Source organism: Urtica dioica, chromosome 7, assembly GCF_054948205.1.
Source record: "Urtica dioica subsp. dioica isolate 48M chromosome 7, U.dioica_male_clone48M_v1_H2, whole genome shotgun sequence".
Taxonomy (NCBI): Eukaryota; Viridiplantae; Streptophyta; class Magnoliopsida; order Rosales; family Urticaceae; genus Urtica; species Urtica dioica.
The window spans coordinates 45,562,424-45,587,192 of NC_142762.1; the positions used below are offsets into that span (position 1 = coordinate 45,562,424).

General features: G+C 35.7%; 3 protein-coding genes across 5 annotated transcripts; 1 reads left to right on the forward strand and 2 right to left on the reverse strand.

Annotated features, from left to right (window-relative positions):
* Positions 1–1,355, reverse strand: BKI1 (BRI1 kinase inhibitor 1). Its single transcript, XM_089620349.1, has one exon. The coding sequence runs from the start codon at positions 1,191–1,193 to the stop codon at positions 222–224; it is 972 nt and encodes a 323-aa protein (XP_089476475.1). The 5' UTR covers positions 1,194–1,355; the 3' UTR covers positions 1–221.
* A 3,043-nt stretch (positions 1,356–4,398) lies between these two features.
* On the reverse strand, positions 4,399–9,283 carry LOC149392121 (Protein phosphatase 2C family protein). Of its 2 annotated transcripts, none has more exons than XM_089619231.1 (10): positions 8,980–9,283; positions 8,580–8,882; positions 7,793–7,964; positions 7,520–7,673; positions 7,372–7,435; positions 6,541–6,648; positions 6,071–6,196; positions 5,722–5,957; positions 5,322–5,524; positions 4,399–5,230 (listed from the first exon to the last, which is right to left on the reverse strand). In XM_089619231.1, the coding sequence occupies exons 2-10, from the start codon at positions 8,775–8,777 to the stop codon at positions 5,205–5,207; spliced, it is 1,287 nt and encodes a 428-aa protein (XP_089475357.1). In that variant the 5' UTR covers positions 8,778–8,882; positions 8,980–9,283; the 3' UTR covers positions 4,399–5,204. The 2 variants fall into 2 exon arrangements, with proteins under 2 accessions (XP_089475357.1, XP_089475356.1); XM_089619230.1 differs by having other exon boundaries at positions 9,024–9,282.
* A 10,130-nt stretch (positions 9,284–19,413) lies between these two features.
* Positions 19,414–22,440, forward strand: LOC149392122 (dimethylallyl, adenosine tRNA methylthiotransferase). 2 transcript variants are annotated; one of them, XM_089621011.1, is made up of 7 exons: positions 19,414–20,139; positions 20,244–20,329; positions 20,440–20,578; positions 21,138–21,224; positions 21,355–21,477; positions 21,620–21,882; positions 21,976–22,440. In XM_089621011.1, the coding sequence occupies exons 1-7, from the start codon at positions 19,959–19,961 to the stop codon at positions 22,087–22,089; spliced, it is 993 nt and encodes a 330-aa protein (XP_089477137.1). In that variant the 5' UTR covers positions 19,414–19,958; the 3' UTR covers positions 22,090–22,440. The 2 variants fall into 2 exon arrangements, with proteins under 2 accessions (XP_089477137.1, XP_089477136.1); XM_089621010.1 differs by having other exon boundaries at positions 19,416–20,139; positions 20,241–20,329.
* The last annotated feature ends 2,329 nt before the right edge of the window (positions 22,441–24,769 follow it).

Consider the following 24,769-nt stretch of genomic DNA (forward strand, 5'->3'; position numbering starts at 1 on the left):
TCATTAAGTACTAGGCTGTGTAAAAATAATCAAATTTCCTCCATTAAAGTAAAAGGCAACAACAACAATTAAATAGTGTTTGTATATAGACCTTCTTTTTCAATTCGACTATCATAGGAATAGCTGGCATTTACATATATAATAAAACCGATCAATGCTCACTAAACCAAAAAAAATTACAAGATTATACATACAACAATTAATATAATAACAAGAGAGGCCTAAACTTGTTGTTGTAGCGGCTTGTGATCCGCGACGGCGATGGAGTTCTTGCAATGAGCAATGGCGGCCTGGATGGCGGCGTGGAGCTCGTCCATGGTGCCGTCGGAAGTAGGAGTCGGGACGAGAAGGCCGCTATTGGAAGGCGAGGTTTTGATAGACGCGGGGGCGGAATAAGGCCTTCGACTCATCATCATCATCAACGCGTTATTAGACGCCGAAGACGAAGAAGACGACGATTCCCTTCTCACCGCCCCCCTCCTCCTCCCAAACATCCTCATCATGTACCTTTTCACCACTTGCCTCATAATCTCTAACCTCGCCCCGCCACTACTACTAATCCTGCTCTTCTGCTGCTCTTTTTGTCGTCGCTGTTGCTTTTCGTCTTTTTTGACGTCTTTTGGGGAGGGGTTGTTTTTCCATTTGTTGAAGATTGAGAATGATTTGGGCTTGGGATGGGGAGGCGGGGCCGGGTGGAGGGGCCGGGGACGGGGTGGAGGGGGGAGGGAGAATTCGGTAATTGGGAGGGTGAAGGAGTCGAGGGAGGCTCGGGGCGGGGAGGAGAGAGAGGACGAGACCACGGCGGAGTTGAGGTGGGATAGGAGGTGGAGCGGGAGGAGGTGCCCGTGGAAGAATATCTCGTCCGCGGGGGATAAGTCTATCGCCCCCGCCGCCGATGCTAGTGACGTGGCGCTATTATTAGTGCTGTTGAATTTGGAATGTGATGATGATGATTGTATTGTTCTTGACGTGGTTGTTGACGAGGACGAGGAGATAGAGGAGGATGATGACGTGGTGGTGGTTGTTGAGGAATGGAGAGAGATCGTGAAGGAGAACTCGTGAGAGGGCGATGAGGTGGAGGAAGGTGGTGAGGGTGGGGATAGTATTATGTGCTTCTTTTTATGATCTTCATCTTGATTGGTGTATTTTGATTTCTCTAATAGCATGGCTTGGTTAGGTTGAGGAGAGTTCATATGGGCCGATTTGAGGGGAAAGATAAGGCAGTTTGTGAATGAGAGAGAGAGGGAGAGAGAGAGAGAGAGAGAGATGTCAGAGTGCGGTTATATTGAGTTTGGAAACTAAATCAATGTCTTTTGTGGAAACAAGCGCACACACAAAAAGAAAATTAACTTTATGCGGATTTATCTATTGTATTATATTTGCATGCATATTATAATGCGGTCTCACTCTCTATCATCTCATGTGCGTAGTAGAGGATTCAAAGTTGAGGATAAAAAAATATTATATAAGAAGACAAAAGAAAGGTTGTGGTGGGAATGACTCAGTTGGATTGAAGAGATAAATTAAGCTGTATCTTTGTGTAGCTTGGTGGGTCCCACTTAAAATCCAACAGCTATGGGTGAGAGAAGGAGAGTGACTTGGGAAAATGGGGTCTCTACTCTCTCAACACTCTCAAACTACACAAAATGATCCAAAATTACTTTTTTTTTATAAGCGTGACTTATTATTATTATTTTCATCTTAGTGTGTGGGTGTTTGCGTTCGAGTGTGGTTTTGGCCGAATGGACAAAAGGGCCCACCTAGAAGAAAGGTCATGTTCACGTACACATTGAAAATTGCAATTTTTTTTAACACTTTCAAAGAGAGAATCTTTGAATTTGTGTGTAACCTCGAAGTGATAATGTATCTATGAAACCTCCTTTCATTGTTACTATGTTTTCCATTAGCACGCAACTACGTTGGGACAAGGTGTTTTATTATAACATAAGTGGACATACATATTAAGAAGTTTTTTTCTGTGGTTTTGAACGAGGTCACTATACTAATTATAAGATAAGATTGAAATGATTATTTGTAAATTGTGTCATCGCCTCACGCCTTGAATCCCCGGCCACAAATTGGGATATTTTTATTTATTCTTGACACACTGTTTTGATTAGATGTAAAAAAAAAAAAAAAAAAAAAAAAAAAAACCCCACCCATAATTAAAACCTTGATTTTGGATCTTGATGGCCACCCTTTTCTACGCACGGTTGTTTCAATTGACCCGTAACAATTTATTCAGTCGTGGAAAAATACGTCAAGTTCTCCAAAGTCGTCAAAGAAATAATAATGGTATACTTGTTGCACGTGCTCCAAAATCGTACCTTATTTTGCCATCCTATTTGATATATTTTTTTTTTACCCTCCACCTTCATGACTAGCCGATATCAAATGTAACTTTACTAAATTACTTGTAACGGCTGTTAAAAAAAATTACTAGTACTCTCTCTCTCTCTCTAATTGTGATCAAGTTCATATAACAATGTTCCTTGCATCATTCTATCCAAAGTCAAAGGTTTCTTTTTCTTAATTATCAGAACGGAAACAGAAGAATTAATACAATCTTTTTGTTTGAATTAGTTCTTGGGTTTTTGCTACATAAAGAGACAACTCTTGTATGCATGAACTCTCCTGCTCAAACCAAAACGAGACATGATTCAATGTTTGGTCCACTCTTATTATTAGCGGAGAGAGAATAATTACTATATATATATATATATATATATATATATATATATATATATAAATTAGGAGGTGGATGTATATGTAAGATAACCTGAATATAAAATTATAAGTACAGTTGTAGTAATCAAGACAATACAACATAATTGGATAGCTTCATAGGCTTACCGGAAATAAACTGTTGCAGTATTAGCGAGTTTTGTAAGCCAATTATTCAATCAATGGTCAAGACTCAAGACTCGAGATACCTTTACATGTTTTTTTTTATGGTTATACACAGATTATGTGAATCAGAAAATGTCAAACCCTATAGCGAGGCATGAAAGACGTTTTGGAGAATCATAAGAAACGTACGTTACGCCAATCACTCCAAATCCCACATCAATCAAATACTTCCAAGTTCGACATACACACGTAACATTCATACTATGGACCAAAAAAAAAATGTAACCACGTATAGCCATAAACTCAGGTCAATTGTGGTCACTTTGACAGACAGTATGGAGTTATTAATTAAGATTAAAAAAAAAAAAGATATAAACATAGACCACTCCCAAAAGTATCATAAAATTTCGTCTTTCTTTCTTTTTTTGTTTTCAAATTTTAATTAATTACTTATAGTTAGGCTTAGCCGCTTATGTATGAAAGTAGTAAGGTTAGGTGGGTCCACACACACGTGTACAACAAGTGGTTCAGTCCAGCGTAGAGGAAATTTGTATGTATGGTCGAGGTCAACATCACAATCATGGAGGCATTATTGTGGTAAACTGACTCACACCCTCACCACTTTAAGCACTTATATTCATATTCATATAAAATATAAACATTATGTTCTATTCTTAAATTCCATTTTTTTCCTCTTCTCCGTCTAAAGAAGATAAAAGATGAAAAGAAACACAACATAAAACAAAGATTTCGCATTCTCTTTTCTCAGCTTTCGCCGCTAACCAGCCACTACTCAAAGTTCTTTTGTAATCTTATGCTTAATTCTCTGGGTAATGTATATCTATTGGTGTATGTATGTGTTTGTCACTCTTCTTTTGTATGTAACACCGAGGGGTTACTCATTTCACTTTCATATAGCAAAGCTAGCATTATCAAAAGGAGTCGCACTTTCCAAATACAACGAATTTGCTTATAGCCCAAAGAGAGAAACACTGGTGAAATCAAGATCTCTGTCCCAAAGCTCACTGGTGACATATATTCCTCAAGAAAGTTTAATCTATCAGCAATCTTGTCACATGTTTGGAACGTTGTGGTCTTCAAGTGGGGTCATAATTTCGATTTTCCATTGGCCATGCATCTAACTTTTAAAGAGGATTTTTTTTCCCATGTTCATAATTTGCAAAAAGGAAAAGATTTAGTGCTGATTTTTTTTTTATATCATGTGTTACATCCATCGTTTTCTACTGGATATCAATGGATCCAAATAAAATTGCAAATACCAGAGAAGTCGCACTGTGAACACTTGCAATTTCACATGTATCTCGGCTTATTGTGAAACTACAGACAAGTTGAGTCAACTTCTTGGCCCCCAAAAAAGTCTTTGGCCCCAATAATGTGATTGATTAATCACAGCCTGTTGCAGTTTTGTTCATATCTTACCGTTACAGCTTCTTAATCTGACCACACACCAACTAATCTCTGCTGATAGTCTCAATTATCCATTTCTAAATTTGCCTCGGACATAATTAAAAGTAAAAAGTATATCAATTGACAGAAAAACAACATTATATATGAAATGGTATTAAACAAATATAAGAGTAAGATGGCATTTACAAAGAAACCAGGAAGACTTCCAAGCAACAATATTGACTGTTATTTTGCCACAGTTATAAAGGGAATACTGTCAATCAAAATCTCTTGCAAGAAAATAAGAAGAAGAAAAAAACAAACAAAAGAATTACTTGCGGATTTAAAGATTGTTTCTTTTGTTCAAAACCCTCCTCCCCAGGAGTGAAAGAAAGGAGAAAGGAATTCATTCAGATTGTGCTCGGTCGCAACAAGCTTTTTCCTAATTCGAATTTCGAAATTAAAGTTTGATGAGGTCTCATTGAACACTAAACAACAATATTACATCCTAAAAGATTTTACTTTCTCATTGAGTGTTAGCTTCTACAAAGTGGAGCGGTGTGTGGAAAATGATTACCTCGGCCGATGTTATGCACAGGCAAGTTTACACAGTCCTTCCATAACCCCTTTTTCCTTCTTTTTGGGCAAGTGATTACACTGTTTTTGTCAATCTGAAGTCAGCGAAGAGGTGTCTTCCTTCAAGAAAAAAGGAAGCTTCCTTAACCCGGATCTTCGGAACTTGGGACGTGGAAGGACGAGAAAGAGATCAAATCATGCTCAAAGTGGAACTTGGAAAAGTTATAATATCGGACATTAGATGTCGAAAAACCCCTAACACTGGAGATTAATATCGTGAAAAAAAAAGCTGTACGGATTCCCAATAATGATAATCCACTTTGAAATGACTGCTTATGCTCTCAACACACAAAATGGCCGAGGAAGAACGGCTAGTCACTTCCGCTACTGTACATATCTGAAACCAAAAGAAGCAAAATCAACTCGCAGTACAGTGAAAATAAAAATAAAAATAAACGTAAGATAGTGGAGGCAGTTTGGTTTGGTACCTCCAGATTGTCTTTTCCCTTCCATGGCTTCTTTCTTCTCTTGACAACTTAAGCAAAGGAACGGGCCGTCCCAAGGACGCAATTTTCCAGGACGAGTTGAGCCGACATGAATTGAAACACCTTCTCCGGGTTTCATTTCTACTTGACAAACAGCGCACATGAATAGTCTAAACATGTTGCAGAGTGGGTATTTTGTGTCCAGCCTGTTTATATAACAAAAGCACCAATCCTGTCAAAAGACTAAACCTGGACAGACATAAGCAATAAGCAGGGAAGACCTTTGATGCAAAAACTCAGATTAGGCTGATAAATTATATCGCCCCAGTTTGCATATAGTGCTTAATCTGTGTTCTACAATTATTCTCTCTATTAAAAATGGTGTTTTCACAGCGTGATATACCTTTCTGAAAGCATAGCAGATCCTTCTTCAAATAGCTCTTCCACCATGTCCGGCTCAACGTATTCTTTCTCCATACAAGACGTTGATTCTGTCGATTTTTTGCGAAACATGGATTTAAACACACCTTTTCCCTGCTTTTTGGGCGGTGGCAACGGAGCAGCTGGCTTCTCCTGCGGCAATATATCGATCACAATGCAGGTTGTGTCGTCCCGAAGTCCTTTCGCCAGCAAAGCTTCCTGAAAAATACAACTTACAAATTCAATTTATGCAAATAATACTACTAAATGCCAAAAGGAGAGATTTCCCGTCACAGCCTAATGGCCTTCTTCATTTGTTGTTATGGATTTACCTTAACGATTTGTGCGGCCGCAGCATCTACTGGCATTCCGCGGCAACTATCAAAGGCAGCTTCTGTGCTTAATGCGTCCCACACGCCATCACTTGACATAATTAGCCTACCCCCAGCACTGGATAGCTGCCACGCAGTTGGAACATAGTGATGAAAAGGTGTTTGAACGAACAACAACTGATTTAAGAATGATTGATCCCCAAAATATGTAAACAAAGTTTAAGGTTATGGTGTAAAAAAAAAAGATAGGTAAATTTCTCTAGCAAAATCACATTTAACTGCAACCTGATGGTTTTACCAACAGGCTGTGTATATTATTATGAAGCTGACTATTCAGAGTTTTCTTGTTGGTTTTTTTAGGTTTTTTTTTTTTTTTTTTTTTTTTTTTTTTTAAAGTAGAGTAATACAGATACTTGAAATCAAATGATAGAAAACCATACACTAGGAATGAGACAAGAAAACGAACGTACCTTCACTTGTTTTACATAAGGAACGGGAACAATGTACTCGCCAACGTCCCTATCTCCAATAGATCGAGAAAGGCATAGACCGCCAGGCCAACATCTCAAAGGGCCAATCTGCAGACGAAACCAAACAATTGATCATGACACTCTAATTATCCAAAGTATGCAAACTTACGTGTTTTCAAGATGCACTGGGGTAGGAAACCAATCAGAATATTCATTTACTGGACAGTATATTTCCCTTTAAAAAGAAAAAGCTGACTTTTCTTTTTCTTTTAAGTCAATGGAATCTTATCCTCTTAACAAGTATGGTCCTAAAACAATAATACTTGACATTTACGATTAGATCCTCGCGCACACTAGCACCTGTCCATCTCAGTTGTAGAATGACATACTTCACAAGTCCTACTCTAAAACCCACTTTCATACGTAAATAAATAGAAGTTATCTACAAGTTTCTAATAAGAACTTTTAAATTCATCAATAAAACAATAGAAAGTTCAAGATAAACAGATATAGAGAGACCAGAAACTCTCCCTACAGCTACAGGCTAGGCCTTACAATGAACCACTTAATTTAATTTCTTAATAAATGTTCCCAACCTCTACTTCTCACCAACTACTGTCTTGCTTATAATGCTATTTGTAACCTAAGAAAAATATTAACTAGTGATTTTACTGCCTTGAGATCTAACAGAACAGTTCAAATGGCGAAGTGATAGCATGCCAACATGGAAGATAAGGTGGAATCTTATCACTTAAAACAATCCCAAAATTAAAAAAAAAAAAAAAAAAAAAAAAAAAAAAACAGAAAAGTAAAAAAGTAGAGAGAACATACCTCTGCACCACCACCAGTATTAAGGCGACCCACCTCGCCTCCACTTGCAGTTATTCGCAGCCTCCTACAAAAATTCATCAGAAGAGGCTTCAGCAATGAAGTTACGGCCAACTAAGCATACGAAAAGGAAATTTCAAAAGTAACTCACTCTTCTTCATTTTCATCGAGCCTATGATCCGCGGACAAGTGATATATTCCGCCTTCAGCTGCTTCGAGCGTACATCGTGAGTCTCCAACAGATGCGACCGTCACAATCCACCCCTCAATAATCACAAAGGTCACCGTCGTTCCAGACATTTGTGCTGAAAATTCAGCCACCACAGCTATAAGTTACTTCTTCAAATAAGGAAAAATATAAGAAAAAACTAAATGGATTCATTTCATCACAAGTTTTAATATATATTATAAAGAGAAATCGTACCCCTCTCTTGAAAATCTTTGTCTGTCTTGACAAAGCCTGCGACCAAGGCCCTTGGCAAGGCTGCAATCCATTCATCTCTGTTCAGATCCGAAGGAATTGCGCTTAATATATTATTTAACAGGTTCTCCTTCGAGTAAATCGCCGCTGCAGACCCGTTATGTCCGTCAAATAACTGCAAGACATAGCAAATTTAAGCCTCGAAGTTTATACCAATCGATTTTCGGAATGCACACAAGAAGACACCGATGACTGCTATACGCAGGCTTGATGAACAGTCCGAGAGAAATTGTAATGAAAAAGAAAAAGTCAACTGCAATACATGGATGGACTAGTCCATTTGATCTGAAATATGTTTTCTTGATGTGTGTGTGACCAAGTTTAGCAATCTCAACATTCTATAAAGTGGAGACTCAAGTTACGTTAAACACTCGACCGCATCTACACTCTAAGTCATGAATCTCAGGCCTGTTCACACTTGACAACTCGTAACATATCAGGGACCAAATATACGGCCAAAGTCGACCTTGTTTGCTTCATAACGAATAACCAATATGATATCACAGACCATAACCCAACATCCAAACCAAATTGCCTGTTGATGTAAGACTGGAAAACATGGCAAGATTTTAGGCCAAACACCCAAGACTCGAATAATACCCATTATGCAATTTCCATGAACATAATTCCTCGCAAAAATACCAAAAGAGACATAGAACAAAGGCGCAAAAATAAGAAATGTCTAATTCTTATCTAAACGAAACATAATACTAGTAATGATAAACATTACCCCGAAAACGGAATAGGTAGAAACGCCATCGCCGACCATTCTCTGACATTCCGTCTTGACCAGAGTAAAGTCCTCTCCTTTCTTACTCTGACTTGCCTGGCCATGCGAAATCTCCGGTCTCTCGATCTTCTCATTCGCCAATTCTCGCTTCAAAAGCACCGAAAGTGGAACTGTGTGATGTTCAGTCTTCGACGACATTGTCTTCCCTCTTATCTGGCTCAGGGAAAAAAATTCTGCTACGACGAATCAACTTCTCTGAGAAGAATTAACGTTATCGTCGTTTGCCTAAGCCTCCATAAGAACCTGCCAAAAATAGCAAACAACATTTCACGATCAAAAACCGCAGAAAAACAAACCAGAGAGAAATTAATCACAGAGATCGAACAATGAGATATCTTACAAGAACAAATCAAGCTCCGAAAGTCGATTACAAAGAAAACTCACAGAAATGTTAATAGGTGTACAGCTCGTGATCGCGAGTATCAGAAAAGGGAGGCGAAAAAGCGAAATGCAGAGAAGACAAGAGAGACAGAATGTCAACAATGGCGATTGCGCGCGAAGAAGGATCTACGGTGAGATCGAGAAACGCGGATCCCGGGACACTGCAAGAAATTCCTCCATTGTTTCTCACACACCAATAACTATAAAAGAGAGAGAGAATATTAATTAATAATAATAATAACGAACCCGAAAAAGAAACAAAGAAAAACCGCTGAAATAATCTATTTTTTTAGTCATTTTTTTTCCTTTGTATTGCTTCTTCTTTCTTCTTACGCGCTGACGTGTAACCGTTTCAGCTCCTTGGTTCGGCGCTTCAGCCGAGCCGGTTTTGGCTGCGTCTCAGCTGATTCTATGTCGAGCTATGTAGGCCGTCCGATCATGATCAGACACATTCCCTAAGAGAACTCTTTATCGTATTTCCTTTTTCTTTGGGACAAATGAATCCGAATATGATGATATCTCATTTAGTTCCCTAAAAAATATGAAAACATACTTCCATTTTCATTCAATAATCATATGATTGCACAATACATTACATTACGTTTATATATCATGATGCACTAGCTTTTATGTAATGATTTTAGATAATACATCGGAAATTTCTTACTATACAAAAAAGGTAAATTTATCAAACATACTATTAAATTTACAAGTTCTAACAATCATTTTCTTTTAAAAATAAATTTATTAAATAATCATTTTAATAAGTTTTTAGATTTATAGAGCGAGAAATGCTATGTGACGCAACATTTTAACTTAGAAGCTTCTTGCAAATAGCAGCTTATAATTTATGCGTCTAATAATGATAATAAATAGAAAATTGTTAAAATAATTCAAAATAATGAATATATATTTTTTATGTTAAAAATGAAATATTAGGTCAAAGATAATTTTTTTTTTTTTTGGGTTAGAGATGCTCTTAAGAGAAACATTTTGTTTTTACTATTTATTTAAACTGGTGGTTTGAAGCGATTGATTTGTCCTTTCTAAACAATTTAATTAATAAAATGTTTGAAAATGTGATTTACATCAATACTTAACAAACACACGCATATAATATATATATACACTAATATGTCGAGGTGATATCATAACCTATGAATTTGTGATTGATAACATATTTTTTCTGTTACCTTGTGAAATTAGAAAATCTAAGTGGACCCAAAAAATTAATTATTAAGCAGCCATGACAACTGGTGACTGATTCAGACAAAATATTTTGCTAATCGAAATTGTTGTCTCAAAATATAAAAAATATGTTTTGATATTTCTGCTCCCTAGGAAAATAATAATCTATATATATAAAATATTTATGTTAATATAGAGCAAGTGCAACAAAGTGGACACGGACTAAGTTGGGTTCAAACCTATAGGCATCATGGAAGCAAGAAAGTATATAATATTTTTTATGTTTCAATTTATAAAACATCTCATTGATGTTTAAAAAAAAAAAACCAATGCAACTTATGTGTAAATAAATTAGCTAATACGTTACATATTAAAAGTTAAAGGTGGTTAACTTAATTAAATTTTTATTTTTTCAATTAATCGGTACTGATTATCAGATCCATGCTAAGCTAGAGATAAATAGTAATGATACTTTGAAGGAAAAAAAAATGAAACCATTTTTTATTTTGGCTGAAATTTGAAATATTATTTATAAATGAAACTCAAAACAGTGAACAAAATTAAATAAAATATTAAAAAAATATATTAAATAAACATAACAATAAATTATCAATTAGAACATAAAAAAAAATTATTTTTGCAAAATAAAAAAAAATAGACATTGTATTCTTGTAATTAATTAAAAAAAAAAAAAAAAAAAACAAGATAATAATGTTCATCTGCGGCTAGAAATACATGGTGGGTGTGGGTCCCACTTGCATTTCAGCCGCTGATCGCTCGTTTATATCAGTGTCTCAAAAAGCATCATCGTATATCGGTTGATGCCACGTCGTTGGGAGGATTGTAACTAAGCCTGGGCCCACAAAGACTGAGCTGAGTGGGAACCACTTCCAAATCCCGAAATTACCGGCGCCCCATTTTTGCTAACGTGACTAAACCCATCACACGCGCCATAAAGCGCGTCCCAACATTTCCAAACATTCAAAAGGAGAATTCTTATTGTAAGGAAAAAAAAAACGTTATAAACTTAATTTCATTTTCATCTCAATTGTAGGAGAGGAAAATAAAAATGGCGACTTTGTAAAAGATTTGTTTGTTCCGCAATCATAACTGATGAGTTATTAAATTTCAATAGTTACAACTTACAACGCCAAGCTGTGTTATAATGATTAATGAATAATAGTAACGAATCATTAAAGCGCGTGCGTATGATTAATGAAAACGAAACCCCACAAAAGAAGTGGTGGTTACAGACAAACTCAAAAACTCCGCGTGAAATTTAAGTCAATCCATCAGCGTCGCATAAAATCGTTTGTCCAAATCAACGGCTCTGTTTCTTTCTCGGCTCGGCTGAGCCGCCGATACTTTCTTCTCTTGGCTTGGCCCCTCAAAACCTTTTGAAAATAATCTATGTAGTCATAAAAATATAAATATATATATATATATATAAGTAAATCAGAGTGAAGGGAATCAATTGTACAATATATAAGGGAGAGAATTTTGAGGTCATATACGTTATGTTACGCAAATAGACCAGAAAGCATGTTCCATTAATTTCGCCTTTGCAAGCTGGAAAAAAGGTTCCAGCTAGCCAAAGAAAATGTCCTGTCATTCATCATCAACTTGTTGCCTATTTTCTTCCCAATAGATAATGAACAAAACACTATATGAACAAATAAAATAAGGATAAAAAAACATTAAAACATTTATCATATCTAGATTACACTGTTGCAATAACCAACATAAAATACATTTTTTTTTTACAACTAGTACCGTGATCAACACAAGTATCCAATTGACCTTTTCATATATAAGGAAAATGACATGAGAAATAAAGATATAAATAAAAAAATTTAAAGCTGTCAACTTAAGGTTTTCAATTTTAACAAGTAAATTTTGTGAAAACTTGAAACTGAAGTAATTTGAGGGAGACAGTCTTTTACAATGTAATTGTGCATTGTGGGTGAGATTATTCTTCCTCAAATAAAAAAATAATTAGGATTGTTTGTGAATGACTTTAAATACTGAAATGCACATGGGATATGAGTTGTTCCACTGAGGCTTAGCTAGGGGTCAAAGATTCAGCTCATTTATGATCATTTTGATGGCATTTGTAATTTATAAACAAAGAAAGTCTCTATTGAGTCAGATTAATGTATGATTGTATATAAAATCACATTCCAATCATATTTAGTTAAAATAGTTATTTTTCGTTCTCTTGATACCTAAGCTTGGGAGTTGGGACACGTCTCAACTATCACATATTCACTGAATTTTTTATTTATTGAGAATAAACTAACATGAACAAAATTTTCCACAGAAAAATATGAAGAAAAAAAAGAAGAAGAACGTATATTGATGTTTAGATCTCCTTGAATTTCACAGTTACAAAGGGATAAATGTCATTTAAGGGAAATAAGTCAGTATCATCATCCAATAAACATTTTTTTCATCAATAAGCATGTTACACCATGAAAATACCAGCTTACAAAAAGCTACAGCCTTTACAATAAAAGCCTAACTAAAGGGGATAGTAACAGTAAAAGGGAAAAGAAAAAAATCTGTGTTTTCCCATTTAAATGACAAACCTCGTGGTTAGACTTGGCTATATATGTATGTTACACCAATCATTCAGTTTTTTTCAACCTCTGCAACAAAAGAAAAAACTTTCAGGTAAGAAAATATCACATCATACTTACTACATTAGAAAACTGCGACCCAACATTGAATGAGTTCACACAACACACAAGTGCAGGGATTTTAGAATAGACATTTACTAGTACGTTACAAAAAATAAAACAAAAAAAAAATCCGTGAATTTAATGCATAAAAACGTTTGTTGACGCGGATAAAAAGTATGGCCAGCGTGGCAAATGTCAATGCATGTAAGAAATCCACATGATTTTTGTTGTAAAAAAAAAAAAAGAAAGGGGAAAACCTAATTAGTTAATTACCGGCCTCAGCCGCAGAGAAAAGCCTGAAATATTTCGGCAACTCGTCCAAACTACAAAAATCTTTTATAGTGTTCCAAACCGTTCATTGACGACGCAACATATTGGCCAATTTAGACCAATTCTATAAATCAAAATTAAATTAATCGCAAAAAATTGATTAAGCTCTAATAAGATCCAATCATGTGCAAAGAATACAACTAATTTGGACAACTTCCGTATGCATTTTCTTACACAAGTGAAACTTTCATAGTGGGGTAATTAGTTACCGATTTCCAGCTAGCTACATAAAAAAAATACAATACAATACAAACCGTTATTTTTATTTATTTTTTTATTTTTGTTATGTTTCGAGAAAATTTTGGTACTTACCTATAGTATAGGACATAAGGAAAATAGTTATTTATTTATATAAAAAATTAAGAAAATAGTCAACTTAAACGTTTGACATTGCCAAATAGCCAACGTTTGGTAAATCTTAGATACATAGTCACTTTCAGACGTAAATCTTAGGTAAATAGCCAACGTTTGATATATGAAAGTGACTATTTATTTAAGATTTATGTCTGAAAGTGGTTATTCACCTAAGATTTATCAAATGTTGATTATTTCGTAATTTCAAACGTTTAAATTGGTTTTTTTTTTTAACGAATCATTTATTTATTTATATTTTTTTGCTATATTTTGAGAAATGGAACGTCCAAAAACAGAATTTGGTCTATTTACACAATTTGCAAAACATATCGAATACAACAGAAAAAGAACATGTATATTAAATGTAAACAATTACCTAAACTGATTTTGATAACCCAACATTTGAGTCCATTGGCGCTAAGGCTTGTCATCCTGGTCTGGACTCTTTACTCTAAAAATGAATACCGAAAACAAAACACGTGCAAAATAGAATCAACTCATGAGCACATTTTAGCCAAAAACTAATAATAATAATAATAATCATCATCATTATGAGATTCACAAGAAAATATACATGTGGTTTGAGGACACACGTACGTGGACACAGACAGAAGGTTGTACAAAGCTGACATTAATTTATGGAGACATGGAGAGAAACAATAACTCCTTAACTAAATTTGAAATGGTCCTGATAGGTGCGTGTTATGCGTGTTAAACTCTTATTTTTCGACTTGAATCTCATGAGAGCGATTTACGGTGTTAATGATGTAATTGGAGCATATCGTGGAGTAACGGAGCGAGCGGGGCATCAAAACAAGTCAAAACGGAAGTTTCGACAAGTCAAAGCGAAGAAAATGAGGTATGCGCGTAACGCGGAATTACATCAGACTTTCAGAGCGTTTTGCGTGTTACGCTCAGACAGCGAGCACAAGTAGTGCCGTAACGTGGCTCTTGCGCATCGCGCGGTGTAGTGTGCGACGCGCGGGCCCGATTCCCCTCGACGGAAATTGCGTTTTTGAAGATTTTTACACCTTTAGATCAAATCTAATGGTCCCGAAGGCTTTAAAAGTAAACCTAAACACGTATATGAATTTTAATTCTCATAAACACATGTTAGGTTCAATTTTAGTTTCTCTTTTGTTGTTTGGCTCGTTGGGAGAAAATGAGAGCCGGAGAATAAATCTCGTTCATCACCACCGTGCACAACCATCAATTCAGCTTTTTCATCTTCTTATCTTTAATTTTGGAACTCTCGTTTTATGTTTATTTATTTTTATTTTTTTATGGTTGGTCTTTATTTGTTTTGTGTTTCTGTTACTCTTGACGCCATGAACTAATCCCCGAGAAGGTGATGGTGTAGCGAGTTAATTGAAGTATTTATTTTCACTTCATCTTGTCTTGTTTAATTTAAATTTGATCGTAATGCTTGAATGTAATTAGCTACCTCGTTCGTGATATTAGAATTTACTTGATGCTTGAGAAATACTAGGTTGATTGTGCTCTTGAATTAAATTACCGTAATACATTCCTAATTACTAGAGATAGCTAAGCTAATACGGAGTCATGTGTACATTATTTTGTTTAATGTTTGCCGTGTTTATAGGAGTTGAGATCGAGAGATGATATTCCGGCATAGGTTGAGGTTGTTAGATGGTCGAGAGAGATTTAACGATATGATTAACGTGAGCGTGGTTAGCAAAGTAGGAGTGTGTAAATCGAGTGTGAATTATGTGAATTCAAACCAAACGAGAGACTTGTGAAGCCATTTCCCTTTATGTCTTAAAATTCACGTTTATTTGTTTTGTTTACTTTATTTGTCACTTTTAGTCATAATTATTCTCATCAAATCCTTGATTTCAATCTGTTGCTAGCTCGTTTGATTTTCGGTTAAGCATAGTCCTCGTGGGATCGACTCGTATTTACGAGCTTTATTACTTGAGCGATTATGTGCAATTGCGTACGAAAATATCGCGACATGTCTTCATTGAAAAAAGGCTTTTGGTTGGTGTTAATGCATTTTTTTATTAACATTCAAGGACACGTGGCATGGACGGACTTGGTCGGATGTCTTGTCTTGATGGACCTGAAGTCACTTTTCTGGGGCTCGGGATGCTCAAGGAAAATGGGGGTAAGAACCCCAATGACCTAGAATTCCGGAAGATCTTCACATCATGACAAAAATAGAGGAATCAACTCCTTTTCAAGCCGAAAAAGAGAGAGCACTTTTAGGGCCTAGAGACCCAAAACGTCCCTCAATCCATAGTTCTAGAAAGAGATTTGAGTGTGGTGGTGGTGGCTCTTTGCTCGACTTTCACACCGAAAGTGAGTTCTCTATTCGCTCTACTCCACGCCGGAAGTGAGTTCGCTCTTCCCTCGACTTCACGCTGGAAGTGAGTTTGTTCTTTGCTCGACTTCACGCCGAAAGTGAGTTCGTCGCCGCGATTTCCTAAGAAAAGAGAAACGTGAAGTGTGTGGATGAGATATTTCCTCTGATTAAGTGAAGAACATGAGAATCGATTTTCTCAAGCTCTTGAACACGTTTAGATAGAAAATGTAATTTGGTTTGGTTAGCATTGGTTTGTGAGATAAAATGTTTGAAAGAGAGTGTTTGGAGACAAATGGAGGAAAAAAGAGTTTGCGGTGTCGTGCAGTCGTTTGCAGGTGATCTATGATCACAAACAGACCAAAAGTGATGAAACACCGCAGCAGAGCACAAGCAACCGCAAGAACAACAAACAACCGCAAGAAAAACAACTGCAGTGGACCGTACGCTACCGCAAGGCAAACGACCATAATGGACTGCAAGGCAAATGATCGCAAGCGACCGCATCGAACAAGACATAATCAAATTAATTTATTATCCCTAAAATCATTTGAGGAAAAAAAAATCCTAAAACCAAAACTAAAATCAAATCCTAAAACAAAAAACTAAAATCAATCCGAGTTTATCAGGCGGTGTCGTGCAACGAAGAGCTATGAAAGGTACACGAATGTTGCGAGCGCCGGTGTTTATCGGCGTGTTGTTGGGGTGTGCGATCGAGTGAGGAGAAATAAAATATGATCGAGTGAAGAGGAAAACAGAGAGGACTAGCTAGTAGGGAGAGAAAGAGTGTGAGATATGACAAAAATATAAAAATATGTGTTGATGGTATTTTTGTCCAATTGTACATAATTTTCAAATAAAATGAAACACACAGTTTTCCGAATTTTCCTTTAGTTAATATCACCTTCAATGTTGATCATCCACCAAGTTATGAACTTAAGCGCGCTTGTATTGTATTTGCAAACTTTATTGTATGAAAATATCTCTTTTACACATGAGTAAAATTAGGGAATTGCTGTCAGACATGATTAAAACGCAAAGCAAAAGGCTAAAAATTGTCTTCAAACTCGTTTCCTGTTTTCAGACAAAAACGTCATTCCACCACGACTCCTAACAAATCGAAACAGCATAATACATTTTCTAAGAAAAATATATATATTAAAAAAAATGGGGTTACCACAGGAAAAATAAAAACAAAAAAAAAACAAACAGGACTATTGTTGATTAATATACATGGGGTTGTGGTGAGGTCATGAATCTCTACTATAAAGTTATTAATTATTTGAATATCTCAAATTCTTTTAACATTTCACAAATATCACATAATTTTAAATTTTTAGACAATATTGCTCTTATTCTAAATAACAACAAAAAAATATGTTTACTGAAACTAGTTAAAAAAATTTAAATAAAATAAACAACAAGCAAAATAAGAAGGAAAATTTACATTTATATTACCGTTTCACCATAACTTTGCCGAAATCAATCATAAACCAAATTTTTACAAATTTATTAGTAAATGAGTTATGAAAAGATTGTTAAACCCTTAATAAAATCGGTCACGAACTATTAATTTTTGTGATCGATCTTTTTGTTATGAAAATTGAATAATTCGTGACCGATTTGTCATGAATCAAACAAACAATTCCGTGATCAATTTCATTAAGGGTATAATAGACTTTTTATAACTTATTTACTAATATATCCATAAGAATTTCCATTATGGTTTACTTTGGTAAAGTGATAATATTCATGTAAATTTTCCAAATAAGAAAAAATTAATGAAAATAGTGTAGAGAAGAACTGTAATGATCGAGATGTTAAGTTGGAAAAAGAAGAAAAATATATTGTGTCACAAGTATGACATTCTCAATAGTTTTGGACCAAAATCAAATAAGTATACTTTTATAAAAAATATATATATGATTACACATTTTGTGTATTTACCTTTTTTAACCTCTCTCTCTCTCTCTCTCTCTCTCTCTCTCTCGCATGGTTGATTTTTTGTTCTTTAGTTGCTGAATCCTTACGGCGTTCATTTCGTTCTCATAAAATTGTTTGAAGATTTTTTTTTCATTTGAAAATTTTTGGAATTCGTTTGAAGATTTATTGACATGGATGTCGATAAATCCTCAAAGATTATTGCAATTTATTTAAATATATATTGACATATTTGTCAATAAATCTCCAACAGACTAAAATCTTCAAACGAATTCCCATAATCTTTGAAGATATATTATGGACAAAATGTCAATAAATCTTCAAACGGATTCCCTGATTTTTCAAATGAAAAAAAAATACTTAAACCATTCTATAAGAACGAAAGTGAACGCCCGTGAGGATTCAACAATTCAAAACAAAAAATAGCGCACGAGAGAGAGAGAGAGAGAGAGAGAGAGAGAGAGAGAGAGAGAGAGAGAGAGAGTTAAAAACGTAAATACACAAAAATGAGTAATCATATTTTTGTATTAAAATAGACTTATTAGATTTTGATAACAAAAAAAAAAGTTATTGGGAAGGTTATACTAGTGGTATAATCCGTAAGGAAAATATGGACATTTCCTTAACTAGGACTAAATTAAGAGACATTTCCATTTTCCTATTTTTTTTCAAAAATTTACCAAACTAGGACTAATAAAAAAAAAATTCGTTTTTTTCGATGGGATGAGCGGGAAAATAGAAAGAAAGAGAAAAAATAAGAAATTTTTTTTTTGGAAAGATTGTATGTTGGTAATTAGTATGATGGTATAATAGGTAGATTTTTGTGTATCTCTCATTTGACTTTTGTTTGACCGGTCCTAGTTTGGTAAATTTTTGAAAAAATAGGAAAATGGAATTTTGCCTTAATTTAGTCTTACTTTTGGCAATTTTCCAAGGAAAATAAGCTTCTTTACTGGTTTTGGGCCTTCTTTCATTACTTTGTTATTGGCCCAACATGAAACCCAATTAGTATGTTGGGATCCCAAGTAATGTTAGCCGCCCAGTCCATGATCTGTACAACTTAGGATTTTAGGCTTAGGCCGAATTGACCAGCAAAAAATTGGTAAACGTTTTGATGATATTTCTTAATTGAATTTATACCAAAATTATTTTGACTATTTAATACTTTTTTAACCAAAATCTATTAATTTTTTTAATTATAAATTATAATTATTTATTACTAAATATATCAATAATAATTGTGTTTATCGACAAATATATTGATTAACAATTATGTTTATTCATAAATTTGGTCGTAGTTTTAGAATTAACAATAAAAATATATGTTTCTTGATAAATTTGTTCATAATTTTGGAATAAAAAAATGATGTATTTTGGTCCGATCTTTTTAAATGATCATTGAATTATCCCTTCTTAATTTAATTCTCACAAATCGCCTTAAAAAAAAAATCATTCTCACAAATCAATTTGCAATGTGACGTGTCTCCTCGGTCACACATTTGCATTTATGAAAATTAAAACCTGACCCAACGATTCCAGACTCTTTTCAACATCACAAAAACAAAAAAACAAAAAACGCTACGAGTGTTAGTTATTATTTAGTTTCCTAAAAACAAATAAGTAATATAGTATAGTATAGTATTAGTAGCTAATCTACTACATAGATCTAGGCGAGACATGACATCGTATCCCACAAGCGCGCACGTTAACCAAGAAGCGTGAACCCGAAGGAGAAATTCACCCACCGCCACCAACAAATCACGCTACGATTAGGATTATCGATTTTATTAATTAATTGATTAATTATTACTATTATTATTAAATTAGAATCCTGATACCCAAAAAAAAAAAAAAAACCCAGCGCCGATCTTCATCATCGTCACTCGGTCCAAGCAAGCCTCAAAACACATACATTGGTATTCCTCAAAGCTCGCCGCGAATCATTTTTTGTTTGCGCTCGAAGAAATTTAAAAGAAAGGAAACGCTCAGTGTTTGTTTTGATTCAAGATCGGTTTGCTTGGCGTGTGTTCGTCGATTGATCTGATAAAGAGAGAAGCTGAACTGTAGAGAGAGAGAGAGAGAGAGAGAGGAAATCGATGGTGGAATGAGGAGAGAGAGGCGATGGCGAGGGGAGAAGGAGGTGGGAGAGGGAAATGGAAATGGAAGTCGATTATGGATTCAGGTTGTTCGTACAAGAGAACCGCCATTGCCGTTTGTCTTCTCAACATCGTCGTAGCTCTCTTTGTTCTCCGCTCTCTCTACGCTTCCGTATATTTCTACTCCGATTCGTATTCGCGCCCTGGTTCGTCACTTCTCTTTCTCTCCCTAGCCTCTCTCTTAACACTTGACGTGACTTAGGGTTTGATTTTGTTTTGGTTTGTTGTGGGTTTAATCTTGGCTCAGTAGTTAAGTACACTCCGGACCAAATCCGGAAGATGGAAGAATCGATCCGGATTCGGAGTGAAGCCGAACCCACCGAGCTTGTTAAATGGGTAAAAGATAAGATCCTGTGGCTGTGTAGTTTTCAGGCATTATTGGTGGTAGCCAAATTTGAAGACATTCTTTTTTTTCTTTTTCTTTTTTTGGTTTTTGTCAAAAACAGGTGAAGAAATTCGAGAAGGAGCTCTCAGGAAATTCGGAGGTCGTTGAACTTCCCGAGCATTTGAAGCAGAGCATCGCAGAGGACATTATTCAGAGCTTGAAAGCTTTGGGTGCTGATGCGAATATCACTGAGCAAAGAGGTTAGTCTATATTGCTTTAGTTTGTTATTATTATCATAGCGTTGGTTTATGCAATACTTGGTATTGATTCCGGATAGTTTGCTAAACGTGGTACGAATTTGATAAGAATCAACAAGTTTACCATTTATCTTATTAACGAAACGGGTTCAAAATAGGATTCGTGGTACACAGGTGATCCTCGGCTTTCACTGCTAAATTGTTTATGCTTTTTGTGATGTGATTATCGCTAACTGAACTGTCTTAAGATCGAATGCTTCATATTGTTCCAATTGTCAGTTAGCTTGCTTTGAAATTTCATCACAGGAAGAATCTAAATCGGTGCCAACTCTAATTAGCACTTTATGCGATTACTGGTTTTTTTTTTCTTCTTGGAAACTCTTTCTTGTAGCTTAAACTTTTCCCGTCTATATAACAAGTTGTCAAGACAACGTATTCAGATCTAGAGCAGTTATTGATAGTATCAGCATTGATAATTATCGGCGGCTAATAACTCGATAACCACGATTAGCCAGACAATAAATTTGAGAACGTCCATCTGAATAATATGTTGCTTCATCAGGTGCAATTGAAAGCTGGCGGATTCAGAAACTAAATGAAACTAAGCAGATGACCATCGGGGATTCGACTGTACCTCACGACGAGGCAGGTATGGCTTTTGTTTCTTTCCCCTGCATTCTTTTTTTTTTTTTATATATTCCCCTACGTAGTTTATCGTACTTAATTTCCACAGGACTCAATGATCAAGCTAAGACTTTTTTTTTTTTTTTTTTTGGCAGAGTTGCTGTTAAGAGCTCTGGGATCTGATTGGGAAGTGTTATCAGAAGAGATTGGCCTATGGATTCCTCCAGAGGTAGTTATCAAGGAACACGACGATAAACCTGAAGGCGAAGAGGAACCAGGTATGGAAGAAATACCCAATTCACATTCAAATTTTTTTTTCCCCTTGTAGATATGGTTCAACTTCAGAGGTCAGATTTATTCATCATGTTCTAGAAGTAATGACCGAAGTGAAAGTTTTTTACGACACTTACTCACACACAGATGAAGACATTTTGCCCGGCAGACCAGTTCCAAAGGAATGCAATGTCGAGCTGCACACAGATTACGACGGCGCTGCCGTGAAATGGGGACTCACGTTCCACAAAGAAAGCGCCGCCGATTGCTGTCAGGCTTGCTTAGATCACGCCAAGAACGCAAAGCCCGGCGATAAGAAATGCAACACTTGGGTGTATTGCCCATCTGAGTTGGGATGCTATTCCCCGGACATCTACGACCATAAAAACCAAGAATGCTGGCTCAAATACGTAAGCACATTTCAGCAATCTATCCATTGAGGTCGCTCTTTCGCTTATGATCCAAGTCCACCTTGAATTTATTTATTTATTTTTTTTTTGCAGTCGGAGAAGCCGAAGGTAAACTTCAAAGACAAGTATTCGGACTCGTACAGGGCATCCCATCCCACGGCCCCATTGATCGTGCCTTGGGTCTCTGGTGTCGTTGGTGTATCGTGACCTTTAAGCTTCGGCCGATAATTTTTTTTTTTTTTTTTTTTTTTTTGGTCGCTACCACGGGAATCGATTATGTTCAGTTAATTGCTGCTGTAACAATTACGAAAAGAACAGGTAGAAAAATGGAAACTTCATGATTATTGTACTCTTGTGGCTTTGTTTACATAAAAGAAAACAGTCTTTTGTTTTGTTAATGGACCTGGTGTAAACTCTGCTTTAGTCTTTGGGGAGTCAGGGTCGGAATTGTAGTAGAGCATTACTTATCATACGTTATACGAGTGAAATTTCCTCATAAACTTGCTGTATTTTTGGTCCTATTGTCAATCATGAAAATTCAGTTATTTATCTACATTATTGGTTGAAAGTTGTTTGGGATACTTTGTGCAACCTCACCTTCTAAATTCATTGATTTGATTAGAGTGGGGAGACATTGAACTGAAATTCCAAATACGGATATGTTTAAATATTAGGATATGTTTAAATATTACTGCATATACAATATTAACATTGGGCCCGTGAATGTCTTTAAAATTTAAAAGCATTACATTCCTCTTTATAAATTGTTTTCCTCTTACCAAATGGATGATATAAAATGCATGCGGGACATTTTATTTCTTCACAATTGCATTCGACCCTTCACTTCACTTGTATATATGATTTTTTTTTTTTTTTTGCGTGCGTACATAAGTGACATAATTTTTTGTGCGCATATCTATGTACGATTTTTATGTGGCATTTGCGGCTGAAGTCACAACTTCAGCCATTTCTTGCATTTGTGTCACTTATTTGCTAAAATTGCATCCGTATCACTTATTTGCATTTTTGTCACCTATAGAAAGTCTAAATTACCCTCACCTACAAAAGAAGCTGGTTTTGGCGGCCGAGTCGCGCCGGAGCGTCCAGGGGTGCGAGCGAAGGCGGCGGCGGTCGGAGATGGAGTGGATCTGCAGAACCGTGCGACCTCGTCGAGCGTGAACCCGGAATCCGGCGCGATTCTTAGATCTAGATCTAAGAATCGCGAGGAGGAGACGGCGACGAAGCCGTGCTCGGCCGTGAAGGCATCCCTGAGAGACGTCGGAGTGGCGGCGGCGGCGAGCGTGATGCTGGCCAACGCGATGGCGATGGACGTCCTGCTCGGAAGCAGCGACGACGGTCTCCTGTTCGAAAGGAGTCTACTTTTTTTTTTGAAATATTTGACTGCGAGTCTACTTTTTGTAATTTGTTCTGTGAGTCTATTTTTTTTTTCGAAATATTGACTGCGAGTCTACTTTTTGTAATTTCTTCTGTGAGTCTACTTTTTTTTTCGAAATATTTGACTGCGAGTCTACTTTGAAATCTGCGTAAGGGTATTTTGGTCCTATTTTTTTTTTTTATCAAAGTGACATCTATGCAACACCTTTTTTCGTCGTGACTCATTTGCAATTTGGAGCCGAATTTGTGACTTTGATGCAAATATCTCGATTTTTATTGTATGTGCGATTTTTTTGTTTAGCTTTTATTTTATATCTATGCATATTTATTAGATATGTTGGTATATATTATATACATTTTAAAAAAATTATACCACTTATTTATAAGGGTTATATAGGTATATAGCCACACGGCTTTAGTGATTTTGATTTTAACAATCATTCTGTTAATTTCCCGTTAATAGCCACAGCAATCTATTTATAACATGTTAAAAGACTTAAATGTCCTCCAATAACTCCCGCCCATTTTCACCCCAAATATTAAAAAAAAAATCATGCATTAATCAGAATCCCGAAAATGAGGCTAAATTGTCGAACCACCAATAACCATTTACACGCTTTAAAAACCCATTTTTGAAACTGAAAAAAAAAAACCCAACAGCGATTCAGAGCCAATTCTCGATCCTTTCCGACCCACTCTTGCCTCAGCCCCTCTACTTTCTTCCCCCGCCTGGAGGCTTTTCCGACAACGCCGCGGTCGAGGATGATGATGATTTCGAAACCCTGCGGCCGAGGATAACATTTCCATCGACCCTTTCCGACCCACTCTTGTCCCAACCCCTCTATTTTGCGCCTCTCTTTATCATCTTTCTGGGTTTCATGTTCCCATGTGGATTTAATTTTCATTTTGGACTCAGTTTTATGTTTCCATGTGGATCTACCCCAAAAGTTGTTGTCCAAACCTTATAGCCCAGGTTATGTTAATCAATTGAATGTTGTGTAAATTTGTGTTATTTAGATTTAATCTCGTCTATGTGGAAATGTTATGTATATTTAGTGTTTATGAGTTTTTGAAGGCATGCGTAAATCAAACAATCTGTTAGTTTTTGTTGTTGGAGATTGAAAGGGAGTTCTTGACTATATTTTTGTGTTGATGATACCGAGTTTTTGGAATTTTCAATATTTTCTTGATTTTAAGGCTTTACTTACGAGATTAAAATAATTGGGGTTTCTGGGTTTTGATTCTGTAAATAAATTTACATTATATTTACAAAAATTTACATATTGTAAATATCAGTATTCCAGTGGATGTTTACAACCAATTTACAACATAAATGTAAATTCTGACGTATTTTCTTCTTCAAAATCATGAAAAATCGAACAAAAATGAAAGAATCCAAAAAATGAGCGTCATCCAGTTTGAATTTCGATAACACACAAATACAAGTAACAAATCGTTAATTTAGTCACAATTAAGGAATAAAATCAACGTA

Excerpts from the sequence above, each read along its gene's own strand:
- BKI1 (XM_089620349.1), bottom strand. The coding sequence starts at position 1,193 with ATGAACTCTCCTCAACCTAACCAAGCCATGCTATTAGAGAAATCAAAA.
- LOC149392121 (XM_089619231.1), bottom strand. The coding sequence starts at position 8,777 with ATGTCGTCGAAGACTGAACATCACACAGTTCCACTTTCGGTGCTTTTG. Across the intron at positions 7,965-8,579 it reads CTACCTATTCCGTTTTCGGG|TTATTTGACGGACATAACGG; the intron begins GTAATGTTTATC and ends TATGTCTTGCAG. Across the intron at positions 7,674-7,792 it reads CAAAGATTTTCAAGAGAGGG|CACAAATGTCTGGAACGACG; the intron begins GTACGATTTCTC and ends CTGAATTTTCAG.
- LOC149392122 (XM_089621010.1), top strand. The coding sequence starts at position 19,959 with ATGGCGAGGGGAGAAGGAGGTGGGAGAGGGAAATGGAAATGGAAGTCG. Across the intron at positions 20,140-20,240 it reads CGATTCGTATTCGCGCCCTG|TAGTTAAGTACACTCCGGAC; the intron begins GTTCGTCACTTC and ends ATCTTGGCTCAG. Across the intron at positions 21,478-21,619 it reads TGAAGGCGAAGAGGAACCAG|ATGAAGACATTTTGCCCGGC; the intron begins GTATGGAAGAAA and ends ACTCACACACAG.